At 37.7% G+C, this 14748-nt stretch overlaps 1 protein-coding gene across 1 annotated transcript in view; it reads right to left on the reverse strand.

Moving 5' to 3' along the window:
- Positions 1–5473: 5473 nt before the first annotated feature.
- Positions 5474–14748, reverse strand: part of nop53 (NOP53 ribosome biogenesis factor) — a 13667-nt gene continuing 4392 nt past the window's right edge. The window contains exons 4-12 of the mRNA XM_016535633.1: positions 13585–13793; positions 13440–13495; positions 11676–11771; positions 11462–11560; positions 8088–8249; positions 7827–8002; positions 5912–5978; positions 5752–5828; positions 5474–5625 (exon numbers count right to left, since the gene is read on the reverse strand). Coding sequence (XP_016391119.1) covers positions 5565–5625; positions 5752–5828; positions 5912–5978; positions 7827–8002; positions 8088–8249; positions 11462–11560; positions 11676–11771; positions 13440–13495; positions 13585–13793 — 1003 coding nt within the window. The 3' untranslated portion in view covers positions 5474–5564. The remainder of the gene's footprint in view (positions 5626–5751; positions 5829–5911; positions 5979–7826; positions 8003–8087; positions 8250–11461; positions 11561–11675; positions 11772–13439; positions 13496–13584; positions 13794–14748) is intronic.

Consider the following 14748-nt stretch of genomic DNA (forward strand, 5'->3'; position numbering starts at 1 on the left):
TCTCTGCCATCTCTGAAGAAAGAGAAGCAACAGTCTTCGATAGTGAATTTTCTGTCCTCTGTAAAGATTTCTTCTTGATTGGCGGAGCACCAGCAGCCGCTGATGTGCAATGGTTTTGAGTGTGTCGTGGCACTAAATACGTTTGTGTGAGGTTAGCAGACGAGTTAGGATCTAGCTCTGCAAGACGCAACTGTCTCTCTGACAGCGGCAGCATGGCACAATACAAACACGGATCAGTGAACGCTTCTTTCAGATGCTGAATCCCTAAACATGATGGGCAGCGATCGTGTCCATCATTGGGAAGAAGTGTGTTCGGGCACAGTTTGCAGCTCAGTGGAGAAACAGAGATATGAGAGCTGTGAGCCATGACTCCATCAAAATACATCCTCGGTAGCACCATAGGAACATAAACTGCGATAACGCGCACAAAAAGATCAGGCATTGATAAAATCTTTGGATGGAACCGAAAGACTTATTAAGTAAGAGAAATTACATTTGGATTATCAAAACTGCCTTCGGATAGCACCGCTGGGCATACGAGAGCTTGCACGACGGTGAGTAAGCGACGAAATCAATGATAAATAGGTCAGCAGGGAAACGCTACCTATGTGCGGTCGAAACCAACCACTGGATAGTACCGTGAAGCACAGGGTATCGCCGACACAACGATCAAATGCAATAATGTGTACTCATGTAATGAATAAGAAAATCCAAAAACATCTGTCCTGATGATAGTGCACAGCGCGCTGTCACAGCTTGGGAGGGCGAATTCTCGCAACTCAGATAAGCTGCACGGGACAGGGCTGAACAACGACCTATCATAAGCGAGAAAGCGAAAGAGGCTGGGCATCGAGAGCGCGCTGTCACAGCTTGGGAGGGCGAATTCTCGCAACTCAGATAAGCTGCACGGGACAGGGCTGAACAACGATCTATCATAAGCGAGAAAGCGAAAGAGGCTGGGCATCGAGCTGCTGTGGTTTATATCCTCGCATCTCGGTCGATGTCATGATGTGACTTTGTTGTTATTTTTTCTCGACCTATCTAGCTGATGCAGTGATTATCCACTAGTGCTTAGCACCGCCTCTGGTGGTCAGGAGGAATGAAACAGAACTGTGGGCTTCCACACAGACACGCGCACACATCTCCGCATGAGAAGTGTTTATTAGACGGGGAAGGACGGGGTCTCAAAATTAAAGATGAAAGATGCAACATAACGCCAGCAGGGGTCACTCATACTTCATTAAATAAATAAACAGTTAATTCTGCCGAAATACATAATACATGAAACAGTTTTGGTGCTCCACCGCCAGGGGTCCTCATACTTCATTAAATAAATAAACAGTTAATTCTGCCGAAATACATAATACATGAAACAGTTTTGGTGCTATATTATTGATTGTTTATGTTGCTAAGGTTGGCTGCTAAGGGTGTTGCTCAGTGATGCACAGAACCGTTGGGTGAAGCGGTCATAGCCATGCTATATCGTGAATAAAACACAGCTGCTGACCAATCAGAATCGAGGAATGGAACTAACCGTTTTATAATACTTGAAACAGTTTTGGTGCTATATTATTGATTGTTTATGTTGCTAAGGTTGGCTGCTAAGGGTGTTGCTCAGTGATGCACAGAACCGTTGGGTGAAGCGGTCATAGCCATGCTATATCGTGAATAAAACACAGCTGCTGACCAATCAGAATCGAGGAATGGATGGAACTAACTTATAATACTTTGTACAAAAGCCTTTGTTGGTAATGACAGCTTCAAGATGTCTCCTGTATGGAGAAACTAGTCGCATGCATTGCTCAGGTGTGATTTTGGCCCATTCTTCCACAGAGTCTTCAAATCTTGTAGGTTCTGTGGGCCCCTTCTATGAAATCTGATCTTTAGTTCTTATTTTCTATTGGATTCAAGTCAGGTGATTAGCAGCTTTATTTTCTGTTTCTTAAACCAATTGAGAGTTTCCTTGGCTGTGTTTGGGATCATTGTCTTGCTGAAATGTCCACCCTTGTTTCATCTTCATCGTACTGTAGGTGTTGGAACTGAACCAGCTAATATTAATTTCCACTGACTAGGGGCAGGGTTGCTTTCTAATTACTGATAGATTTCAGCTGGTGTTTTGGCTTTCCATGCCTTTTTGCACCTCCCTTTCTTCGTGTGTTCAATACTTTTCCCCGGTGTCATTCTATTTTATTACACATAACTTAATTTCTGAACTGGTTTGTTTTGTTTTCTTTGTATGCATGGATTACTTTGGTTGTTACCGACATCTGGTGAAAATTTCAAGTCAACAGCACCTTTAGAAATATATTTACTGAGAAAAATGGTGACGTGTTCAATACTTATTTTACCCGCTGTATGTAACAGAGCAGACTTACACAACAGAGCAGCTCTACACCACATTTACAATACTTTACAGAGCACCTTTACACAACAGATCAGTTTTACAAAACAGAGATTTACAACACCTTTACACAACAGAACAACTTTACACCACCTATATGTAAAAGAGTAGGGTTACACAACAGAGCGACTCTACACCACATTTACTTTACAGTGTACCTTTACACAACAGTTACACCACCTTTATACAACAGATCAGTTTTACAAAACAGTGCATATTTACAACACCTTAACACAACAGAACAGCTTAACACGTACATATTTGAATAATTGTACACCACATTTATGTAGCAGAGTAGGTTTACACAACAGAGCAGTTCTACACCACATTTACTTTACAGAGTACCTTTACACAACACATCAGTTTTACAAATCAGAGCAGATTTACAACACTTCCAAACAAAAGAACAGCTTAATATGTACACATTTGAACAATTGTACACCACCTTTATGTAACAGAGCAGACTTACACAACAGAGCACATTTTACATAACAGAACAGCTTTACAAACCTTACATAACAGAACAACTTTACACCACCTTTATGTAGCATAGCAGGTTTATACAACAGAGTAGCTGTACATCACATTTACTTTGCAGAGCACACAGCAGTTACACCAACTTTACACAATGGATCAGTTTTTACAAACCTCTACACAACAGAACAACTTTACACCACCTTTATAAAACAGAGCAGATTTACACAACAGAGTAACTCTACATTCAGAGCACTTTTACACAGATCATTATTATAAAACAAAACTACTTTACAGCAGCTTTACACAACAGAACAGGTTTACAAACCTCTACACAACATAACTTTACACTACCTTCACATAACAGAGCAGCTTTACTCCACATTTGCTTGATCAAGCAGCTTTACACAACAAATACAGCACCTTTTCACAGCAAATTATTTTTACAAAACAGAGCAGGTTTACAACACCTTTACATAGCAGAGTAGCTACCATTTGCTTTTGGCTTCTTAACTTGTTGGCTTGTTAGCCTGTTGTTTCAGTTCAATCCTCTTGTGACACTGTCCACTTTCTCTAATCTTGTTTTGACGAATCCCACTGATGTTACAGTATAGGCAATTGTAATTGCCCTGCAAAGTCTGAAAGATTCCAGTCTGAAGGAAGCCTACTGTAGATGTAAATTTTGAAGGGCAATGCAAACTGTATAGGGAATAAGAGTGCATCAATTGTTTCCAGTCAATAGCAATCGGTGTCCTAATTTGCCTCAATTCACCCTACTGTAAGAAGTCTTACTAAAACAAAAAGTTACAGCAGCCTAATAAACTTGCTTGTGGTCTGTCACTTAATGTTAATCAAACAACAAAAGAAAACGATAATAGTTCACTGCTCTTCAGAATAACTTTAGTAACTTTAATAGCAATCAAGGTACTGTATGATTAATACATATGGTGAAGATGACTTAAATATTCAGTGCATATTTGTCCTATATTGTTTGCAATTTCCTTTTTTTATTACTGAAAGTTTCAACTCACTTATTTGTTGACAGTAAACCTGCTTTGAAAGAACAGATTAAGGGGTTGGGAGTCATTTTGGGGTTCTTACGAATGCACTGCCAAGGGCCCCCAGACAAACTTTTGCTTAGGGCCCCCAGAAGTCTAGGACTGGCACTGCTTTAAATACGTAAGAGGAGAATTTAATGACTTATAACACCTCTATAAATGTATTTCAAACCTTTAACTCAAGGTTCAATTACTGTCTGTCATTAACATCCTTCACAGATATAAAAAGCTTAATAGGAACTTACTGAAGTGAATCTTACATGTGCAACAGGACAGGATTACTGGAGGGACGCTCCGGCGGACAGCAAGGATCAGAGATGATGACCAGGGCAGGCATCTCTTTAGGTAAGATTGCATTCCCACCCATGTTTGCATGATAATCAGCTTTGCCTGCACATTGCTACCAGGGGAGAAGCAAGGGGAAAAGCCCTTATTAAAGCTTAAGATAATGGGACTGAAACAATCCCCCACCTCCTCATACTCAGTGAGTGGTGTAGACTTATCATCACAAAAATAAATGATTATTCAGCATTTTTAATTCTATTACAACAGAATGTTAAGATTTTAAGGTTCTTTAATTACCTTAAAATTGTATTTGATGCCATTTTTTATCTCCATGGCAAAACAGGACAACTTAGAAAAAACAAAAAACAAATAATAAAATAAAACTCTTACACAACTTTAAAAGTACATACATTTCAATAATAGATTTGACAAATCTACAAAACTTTGCACAATATGCAGTTTTTGCATAATACCAAAAAACTGCAAATATGCCCATTCTCTGAAAATCTTTAAAACGCCTAAAACATTTCAGCAGTTCTGTGTTGTCTTGAGATGTTCAAATGAAATAACTAGAGCCCGACCGATATATCGTTTTGCCGATATTATCGGCCGATATGAGCCTGTCGCCGATCACACAAAGAATATCGGCCGATACCTTTTTTTTTTACTCCCTAATATCGGTATCGGCCCCAAAAAAACCCATATCGGTCGGGCTCTAGAAATAACATTGCTTTAAAAGTACAGCTCACCCAAAAAAGTGACAATTCTGTCATCATTTACTCACTTAGATAATTTACTACTTCATTGGTCACCCTGAAAATGAAAGGTCAAGTTGAATGCATTGCATTGTGGAATTCTGGATTCCTCAGTGCACTGGAGACATTGCAACTTCCACAATACAATACTTTATCTTTTAAAATATTATTTCAACTTGATTTCTAAAATGCAATGTTATATACACACAAATTAGTATTGCACACACAATGCAACTAGAAAATATTTGGCATATGTGAAACATTTATTGTAATGTGTGCCTTTCCAGACGGGAATGGGCTGCTCTAGTAGTCTGGTTCATGTAAAGGGTTTTTTTTCTCCCACAATCTTCACATGTTATGTATTTTCTCCCCCTTGCCAGAGCCGCCTTTGGCTAGCTGACTGGGGAAACTAAAGCATAACTGCAACAGTGTGGATTGCGAAAAACAGTATAGGAATAAAACTGACACTACATTTTTTTTTAGACACACCCGAGACAAAAGGTTGTTGGAATATATCAGCTTTTTTATTGCAGTATGAATAGCACAGCATCATTTGTTGGAGGACTGAAAGGAAAAACACAACACTGTGCATCACTCGATCTCTCTGAAGGCCCTCTTCTCTGAGTACTTCAACTTGTACTTCCTCTTAAACCTGAAAGGAGAACAGGAACGATTAAAAATGGACATGCAAATGAAAGTTAAACAAAGCATTGCAGCTAACACCACTTAAACGCTTCATTGATTTTATACAAATAAAGCAATAAAACGCTGAACTTACCTGGCTCTTTCTCTGGGCTCGATAATGTTTCTCTTCTGTAAGCTCTTAAATCTATCTTTTAGGATGCTGCCCTCTGGCTGCATGACAAAGAAACACATGTTATTAGAAATAACATGCAACTGCAACTCAGTAAGTGCTCAACACTAGCAGTTAAACATACCTTTAGACTGCGAAGAGAGCTGGCAAGCTCGTCGCTAAGCTGAACATCTAGATCAGGTGTCTGGAACCTACGGAAAAATAAAACACTTTCAATTCCAATCAAAGAACAACAGGTTACAATCGCATCAACCTTTGTGTTTTTGTTCCATAGCTTTTTATGCAGGGACCTATTGAACAATATGATACAGGAATAGATGATCCTAAACAACCCTTTTAAGAAAGCCAGTATCCATCAGAAAACAGTGTACCTGGAGATGCCAAATGATTGTCAGATTAATCTCACTGATATTTTTTTGAAAGATATGTTTGTTTCCACTGGATGTGTGAAAACATTTGTGACCCTGGACCACAAAAGCAGTCTTAAGTCGCTGGGGTATATTTGTAGCAATAGCCAAAAATACATTGTATGGGCCAAAATTATAGATTTTTCTTTTATGCCAAAAATCATTAGGATATTAAGTAAAGATATTTTCCATGAAGATATTTTGTAAATTTCCTACCATAAATATATCAAAACTTAATTTTTGATTAGTAATATGCATTGCTAAGAACTTCATTTGGACAACTTTAAAGGTGATTTTCTCAATATTTTGATTTTTTTTGCACATAATAAACCATACATCAATGGAAAGCTTATTTATTCAACTTTCAGATGATGTATAAATCTCAATTTCGAAAAATTGACACTTAAGACTGGTTTTGTGGTCCAGGGTCACATTTGTGAAACATTATTTGTTAAAAAAAAAACAACACTTCTAATGAAACGTGATAATACATTCAATCGAGAGTTACACCTGTGCATTATGCATCATCACAATCAGGTAGTTATTTAATAATTTAAACAACCATTTACCTTTACATTATATATTTATATATAGTTAACTGAACTGAGAAAAATAAAAAAATTAATTATGCGAGTTGCAAATGGTGTACAAATTGCCATAATTTCCCCCCATAATAACAGAATTGAATGGTTGTTTAATGCAGTTAACATTACAATTTGTCGCAAGAAAAAAAAATGTAACAAGAATAATCTGTAAAAAATTGTTAAAATCATCACATCCTGGGTGTCACTGATATGTAATACTACTGGGCTTATTTAATAAAATAATTAACAGAATACCCATTTGTACTGCATTCATGGATAGTACAGCAGACTAACTTCAAATCAGATGAAAATTTTCTCTATCATGATGTCATGAAGTGTGCAGGAAAACAAATGCAACTGGGGTTCCTCAGGGATCAGTTCTTGGACCCCTCCTCTTCTCCGCTTCTATACGCTACATCACTGGGACCCATCATACAGGCACATGGTTTCTCCTACCATTGCTATGCTGATGACACACAGTTCTATCTTTCATTTAGGCTCAGGCTGCCTGGCGGACATCTCAGCATGGATGAAAGAACATCAGCTGTGGCTCAACCTGGCAAAGATGGAGCTTCTCGTCTTCCCTGGCACTCCAACTCTACAGCATGATTTCACAATCCAGCTAGGTTCATCAACAATTACCCCATCAATTCGGTCAGAAATCCTGGTGTAAACTTTTTTTTAACCGGTTACAGCTCTCATGTTCAAGACATTGATGCTTGCATATAGAACAACCACAGGCTTAGCACACCGCCTACTTCCACTCACTATTATGAATTTACATCCCCTCCAGAAGTCTGAGATCTACGAGTGAGCGATGCCTCGTGGTACCATCACACACACACACAAAAAAAATGTTGCTTTCTCTTTCCTTAATCCCTCCGTCTAGCTTGTGCTAATCTGAACAATGCCTGAAACTTTGTATTACGAGTACTTCCTGTGTTTATTTGCCTCTTTATGATGAATCACTTGTTGTATTCCTCAATTATAAGTCGCTTTGGATAAAAGCGTCTGCTAATTGAATACATGTAAATGTAAAAGAACTGACTTGAGTCTGCTCAGTCGGCGAGGCATGCTTTTCTGTGCCTCTTGTTGGGCCTTGCGTTGAGCCTGCCTCATCTTGGTCCTCTGTTCCTGCTTCTTCAGGCTGGTATGGATAGATCGCAATTGGAACAACTGCTGCTGCTTATCAATCACCTGACGCTCCGCCTTCCTCTGCAAATCCTGTTCAATAAATTAAAGCTTTGAATGTTAATCAAGAGATTCATACCCAACTTGGTCAACAGGCTAGTCCATTCTGCTTCTTTACCTTAATCCTTTTAGCTTTCTCCTTTTTCCTCTGTTTCTCAGTTTTCTTTTCCTGTGTTGCAGTTGGCCCAATGACTGTGTCTTCGGTGTCCCCTTCTGGCTCCTTTGGTTCAATCTCCTCTTCCTCAATCAACCCCTCCACCTGCTCTTTAAAGGTGCTCTCCTAAATAAACACACACACAAAAAAATGCATATTTAGGAGAGCATGTGGATACACTCCAATCTGAACTTGGAACTTATGTCCAGAATGCTAGCTTACCCACCCGACATACCAGAGATTCTGATATCGCTCGATGCTGAAAAAGCCTTTGATCGGGTGGAGTGGGACTACCTTTTCTGCACCTTAGGAAAATTTGGATTTGGTCCTAATTTTATATCATGGGTTAAAATCCTCTATTCCTCCCCAATGGCTGCGGTCCGCACCAACAATAATCGATCTGCCCTATTTAGTCTACAAAGAGGCACCAGGCAAGGTTGCCCGCTGTCTCCACTTTTATTTGCCATTCCAATTGAGCCACTGGCAATAGCCATACGGCAAGACATCTTTATTAAAGGGATTCGTAGGGGGGATATGTAAAAATTCGCTTTATGCGGACGATTTATTATTGTACTTATCAGATCCCTTGCCGGGTCTCTCAAAATTATTTAATATTTTGGAAAGATTCAGCAAGATATCCGGCTACAAAATAAACCTCCAAAAAAGTGAGTTAATGCCAATCAATGCAGCTGCTGCTCGTATTTCTTTCAATTCGATTCCTTTTAAAGTTACCATAAAAAAGATTAAATATTTGGGAATCTGGGCTACACGCAATTACAAGGATCTATATAAAGCTAATTTTCTGCCCTTGATAGAAGTTCTGAAACAGGAAATCAAACGCTGGATTTTGCTGCCCCTCTCTTTAAGTGGAAGAATTAATACCATTAAGATGAATGTATTGCCTAAGTTCCTATATTTATTTCAAAATCTTCCTATTTTTCTAACTAAATATTTTTTCAACTCCATAGAGAAGCCTATGTCAGCATTTATCTGGAACAACAAAAATCCTCGGATTCGGAAAAGTGTATTACAAAAGCCCTGCGCCTTAGGTGGCATGGCACTTCCCAATTTTATGCTTTATTATTGGGCGGCTAATATGAGAGGATTGACTTACTGGATGAGGGACAGTGATAGCCCTTGCGCCCCTAAATGGCTTAGTTTGGAGAAAACCTCCTGTAAATCTGTTTCCCTATCTTCTTTAATGTGCTCTGAACTTCCAGTGCTTAAACCTGCCTCTCACTACTCCTCGAATCCTATGGTGATACAATCACTAAAAATTTGGAATCAATTTAGAAAGTAATTTGCTTTCCGTAGTCTCTCTTTATGTGCCCCATTAAGCAATAACTGCATGTTTACTCCTTCAATATTAGATAAAGCCTTTGATGTTTGGGCTAAAAGTGGGGTTTGTACATCTCAAGATCTTTATATAAACAAAATGTTTGTATCTTTTGACGAACTGGTTAATAGATTTAAGATTCCTAGGTCCCATTTCTTTAGATACCTGCAAGTACGAAATTTTTTGGTTTCGCATACTGATTGTTTTCCCTCATATCCTCCCACATCTCTATTAGACTCTATTTTTAAGATAGGACAAGACTTAAAACAAACCATAGGTAAAATTTATAAGCTCCTCAATCAGCATAGCCTGGCAAATAATTAGACCATCTGAAGAATGAATGGGAGGAAGATTTGAATGAACACAAATCCCAGAAACAATTTGGCAGAAAATTATTAAACATATCTACATGTCAACGTCACGTGGTTATACAATTCAAGGTGGTACTAAGTATTTTGACTACATTGGTCAAAGGTTAGGTTATCTAGATTCAGACCAGACCAGAACTGGATCCTATTTGTGATGGGTGTAGACAGGCTCCTGCGTGCCTTATACATATGTTTTGGACATGTCCAGCTTTGTATAACTTTTGGAAATCGATCTTTGATGCTTTCTCAGAAATGATAGAATTGCCAATAGATCCATCTCCTTTTATTGCTATATTTGGCATCACAGCACAGAACATGCGTCTAAGTGGTTATAATTGTAAAATGTTGGCCTTTTCCACTTTACTTGCCAGAAGATTAATATTGCTTAAATGGAAGGACCCTCTTCCCCCCACTTTTTCTCATTGGATTAAGGACGTCATGCAACATCTTAAACTGGAAAAAATAAAATACTCACTTCCAGGGTCTACCCAGAGATTCTATGCAATCTGGCAACCTTTTCTGTCATTTGTTGAAAAACTCAAGTAGGGAATACCGTCCCAAATTAACTCAGGGTTTCCTTTTTTTTTTTTAATGTAATTGATACTTTCTGTCTGATGGGTAGTGGGGTGGGTGGAGTTTTGAATATATATTTTGTATTGTTTTGATCTTTTGTTTGTTCTTGCATATTATAAAATTTTAAATAAACAGACCTTGTTCAAAATGCTAGCTTACCCACTACACAGCACTGTATAATGCTTACCATCACACACAAAAAACACTGTATAATGCTTACCATCACACACACACAAAAAAAAAAAAAAAAAATTAACACTTTAGTATAGGGACCAATTCTCACTATTAACTAGCTTATTAGCATGCCTATTATTAACATATTGGCTGTTTATTAGGGCTTATAAAGCAAATATTCTGCATGAACATATTCTACATCCCTAATCCTACCCAATACCTAAACATAACAACTGCCTTATTAACTTATTAATAAATAGCAAATTAGGAGTTTGAGGCAAAAGTCATAATTAACGGTTTGTTAATAGCGAGAAATGGACCTTAAAATAAAGTGAGACCCAAAAAAAGAAAGAAAGAAATGTGTGAGGTAACCACGTGAAAATAAAAACAAAACTGTTTACAATAAATAAATAAATAAATAAATAAATAAAGCAATAAAAAAAAATACTAAGTATTTTGAGTTTGAGTCGAGAAAGATGTTAAAAATGGCAGCTACAATTATGTTTGGTTCATTCTTCAGACAGAAATCAATTTGATTGCATTACACTGTGAGATACAGTATTTTCAGCTGAATATTAAACATTTTTGCAAATGCAGTTATTATCGTAGACGGTAAGCCTTTCAGCAAGGACAGAAAAATGATGTGAGGCAGGAGACGTTAGTCATGCCTAGTTACGGTAAACGTGGTCATATTTACTGTTGTTCTATGAATTTGTGCAGGCAGAATCCGGTCACCTCACTAGGAATTCTCATGATTGGGAATTTGGCGTTTGAAAGTGATTTCTGTGTGAGCTGTGCTTCATACATCACTACACTATTTACAATAGACATTTTTTAACTTGCAAATTTTTGCTAATTTGACCATAGCATATGGTTAGAGGTTGTACCTCAGTGGCCTTATCCTCATTCACAGCCAGTTGACGTGCCAACTTTTCCTCCGCTTTCTGCTTCTTGACCTCTACCTCATGAGCCTCACGAAGCAGGTCCTAGAGAAACACACACACATTGATTTCAAAACAAACATATTGGTCATTTGATCATCAAATCAAAAGGTTTTCTGATACAATGAGCTTTGTGTAGCAGAAACAGGCAGTATTTTACCTGGTGAGAAAAGAAGTCTGGGTTGTATGAACCTCCAGGAGCGATAACTTCAATCGCAGGAAGAACGGAAGGTTTCTCATTCAGTCTATCTGGTCTCTTAAAAAAAGTGGACAAAAATGAACAACAAATTCAGCACATGACCACAACAACAGCTAAATATAGTGGTTCACGGATATGAATTTTTTTAATTGCCGATGCCGGTACCTTAGGCCCCATTTACACCTGGTATTAAGAAGCTAATAAGAAGCAAGTAGACAAGGCAGACACATTCTAGTTTGCCCCTGGTGTTTTAATCCATCTCTTTTGTCCACTTATGACCACTTCTGTCCTGATTTTGAGGGGAGGGTCTATGAGAGAGAGTGTATGTATGGGCTTTTTCTGATCTTTCGATCTAATATTGTGAAATAAGCTTATGAAATTTACATAAGAATGTCAAAGGGTACAACGCAAAAAAATGATACGGAGAGCAGCAGCTTCCGTTTCTGCTATGATAGCCACAAAACTGAAGACTACCCTTGAAAATGGTTGAGAGTGGACAAGCTCAAAACATTTTATACCCCATCCACACCTGTATTTAGCGTCGTCCACTTGTGATTAGATCGTCCAAAACGCATCTTAATACCAGGTGTAAACAAACAGCATCTTAGAGAACAAGCTGGCTGATGGTTGATATAAAGACAGTATATATCTCAAATCACACTACTAAAGATAGTAAATAACATATGCATGATAACTGCTGCAATGAAACTTAAAGTGCCCTTATTATGGGTAATGAAAGTTTCATATTTTGGCTTTGGGAGTCCCCAACAATAGGTTGACATGCATGCAAGGTCAAAAAACACTTTCATTGTCTTATATGCATTTATTTTTACTTTACTTTTTTAACGACTCCCAAACTATTCGCTCGACGATTAATTTTTCCAAAGCCCTACTTTGCGTGACGCTAATCTGCGGTGATTGGTCCGATTTGTCTCATTTTCATTTCATCTTGCCTGTAATGCCTGATAAAGCAGCGTTTGTGAACGCAGTGCTGCTTTGTTTACAGCCGTTACCGGGGAACCCGCTATTTTACAGCTCCTAAAGCGGCAACTAGTGGCAAAGAATGAATTTGCATTTTCATTCAGACCAACGTGAAAAGAATAAGAAGTGGGCGGGCAATATGGTAATGTTTCATGTTGACGTCAACATGAAACGGCTTGGGATTCGTTTTAAAAACGACTCGTTTCAATGATTCAGTCGACTCTTTCTTTTGAGAGACAATAACTTTATACATGGTGCACTTTCAGATTTAAAACTTTGCAGGATGTTTTCATTCACTTAGAGCTGTGTTACACACTGCATGAAAGGTAATTTTAAAAAATCCATAATAGGCGCACTTTAAGAAATAGTTTGTTTAAAAAGAAATAGTTTGAAAGTGAATCAATTTGTGGAAATAAAAGATAAATAACTTTCAAAATAAACATTTCTACTTTAGATTCTACTTCTTATAGTCTTAGTGTAGTATTTTTTAGTAAGAATGGACTCCTTGTACACCTGTACTGTCAAAATCCTGTTCACAACATTTATTGATTAAATAAATAATACCAGATGACGATTATTAATAATTAAAAAATATCAAATAATTAAAAGTAATTAGTGATAATTAAGAAATAAAAAATGATCATTACAAAACACCAAATAATGACTGATATATTGGCCGGCCACTAGCAACACCATTGTCAAAATGGCTATGAATTATCACATCAGAAAACACACTGTTCTCACCTTGACAAGCTTTTTCTTAGTCTGTTCAAGATAGTAGGGATCAGCCGTCTCTGGTGCTGTTGGACATTGAGAAGACACCAAGTCATATTATGCCACTTGCGTACATCACATCACAAGAGAAAATGTAAAGACTAACTCTACTCACTGCCTGCACTCCACAGGTCATAAAATGCTCTATCTGGATTATTATTGGCCACTGGATGTTCTTTAACTGACACCCCAGAGGCGGCTGCAGCCCTTCGGAGTTGAAGAAGCTTTTCTCTTCGTGGCAACACTCCCTTGGCCGCCAACTTTGCTGCATTCTCTGATATGCGCCGCTGCTTTTTAGCATTGGGCTGCTGGAATGCCAAGATACTAAAAGAATATTAGGAGAATCAGGGTCATGTAAAAATAGGGTTGGAGATGATCAAATTATCCTAATATGTGTGGTGCAGTATAAAATCCAACTATTCGGTTCTCAATAATTTTCCTTAATATTTAACATCACTTTATAGCAAATCTCAATTGCTTTCTCATTTCTAATCACCACAAAATGTAAACTATATTATCGATCAGAGATATATTTAAAGTTGAATATACAGAATATCCAACTTTACCCGCATCCATAAATACAATAAACTAACACAAATAAATACATGCTATATAGATCATTTTGGCTGTGGGATTGTTTAGGCACATTGCACAGGACCCTATATAATGTTGAATACGTAAGTATCTGCAAGTACTCAAGTAAAGTGATATTTACTATATAGCAATTCTCAACTTCTTGACTGTTTATGTTGGCACAAAATGGAAACTATTATAGCACAGCGCTTATCTGCTAAATGTGACTATAAGGTATTAAGATATTACAGATATTAACACCATAACTTTCTGTGAAGCTGCATTAAATGAGTAGTTCACGTCCAGAAAAATTGACAGATAATGTACTCACACCCTTGTCATCTAAAATGTTCATGTCTTTCTTTCTTCAGTCGTAAAGAAATTATGTTTTTTGAGGAAAACATTTCAGGATTTCTCTCCATATAATGGACTTCTATGGTGCCCCTGAGTTTGAACTTCCAAAATGCAGTTTAAATGCAGCTTCAAAGGGCTCTAAACGATCCCAGCCGAGGAAGAAGGGTCTTATCTAGCGAAACGATTGTTTTTTTCCTACATTTTTTTACAATTTATATACTTTTTAACCTCAAACGCTCGTCTAGCTCTGCATGAACATTTTTTTTTTCTGGTTCAAGACAGTTAGGGTAGGTCTAAAAACTCCCAACTCATTTTCTCCTCCAACTTCAAAATCGTCCTACATCTCTGTTTT

The sequence above is a fragment of the Sinocyclocheilus rhinocerous genome, unplaced genomic scaffold (assembly GCF_001515625.1).
Source record: "Sinocyclocheilus rhinocerous isolate Xijiao unplaced genomic scaffold, SAMN03320098_v1.1 scaffold1899, whole genome shotgun sequence".
Lineage (NCBI taxonomy): Eukaryota > Metazoa > Chordata > Actinopteri > Cypriniformes > Cyprinidae > Sinocyclocheilus > Sinocyclocheilus rhinocerous.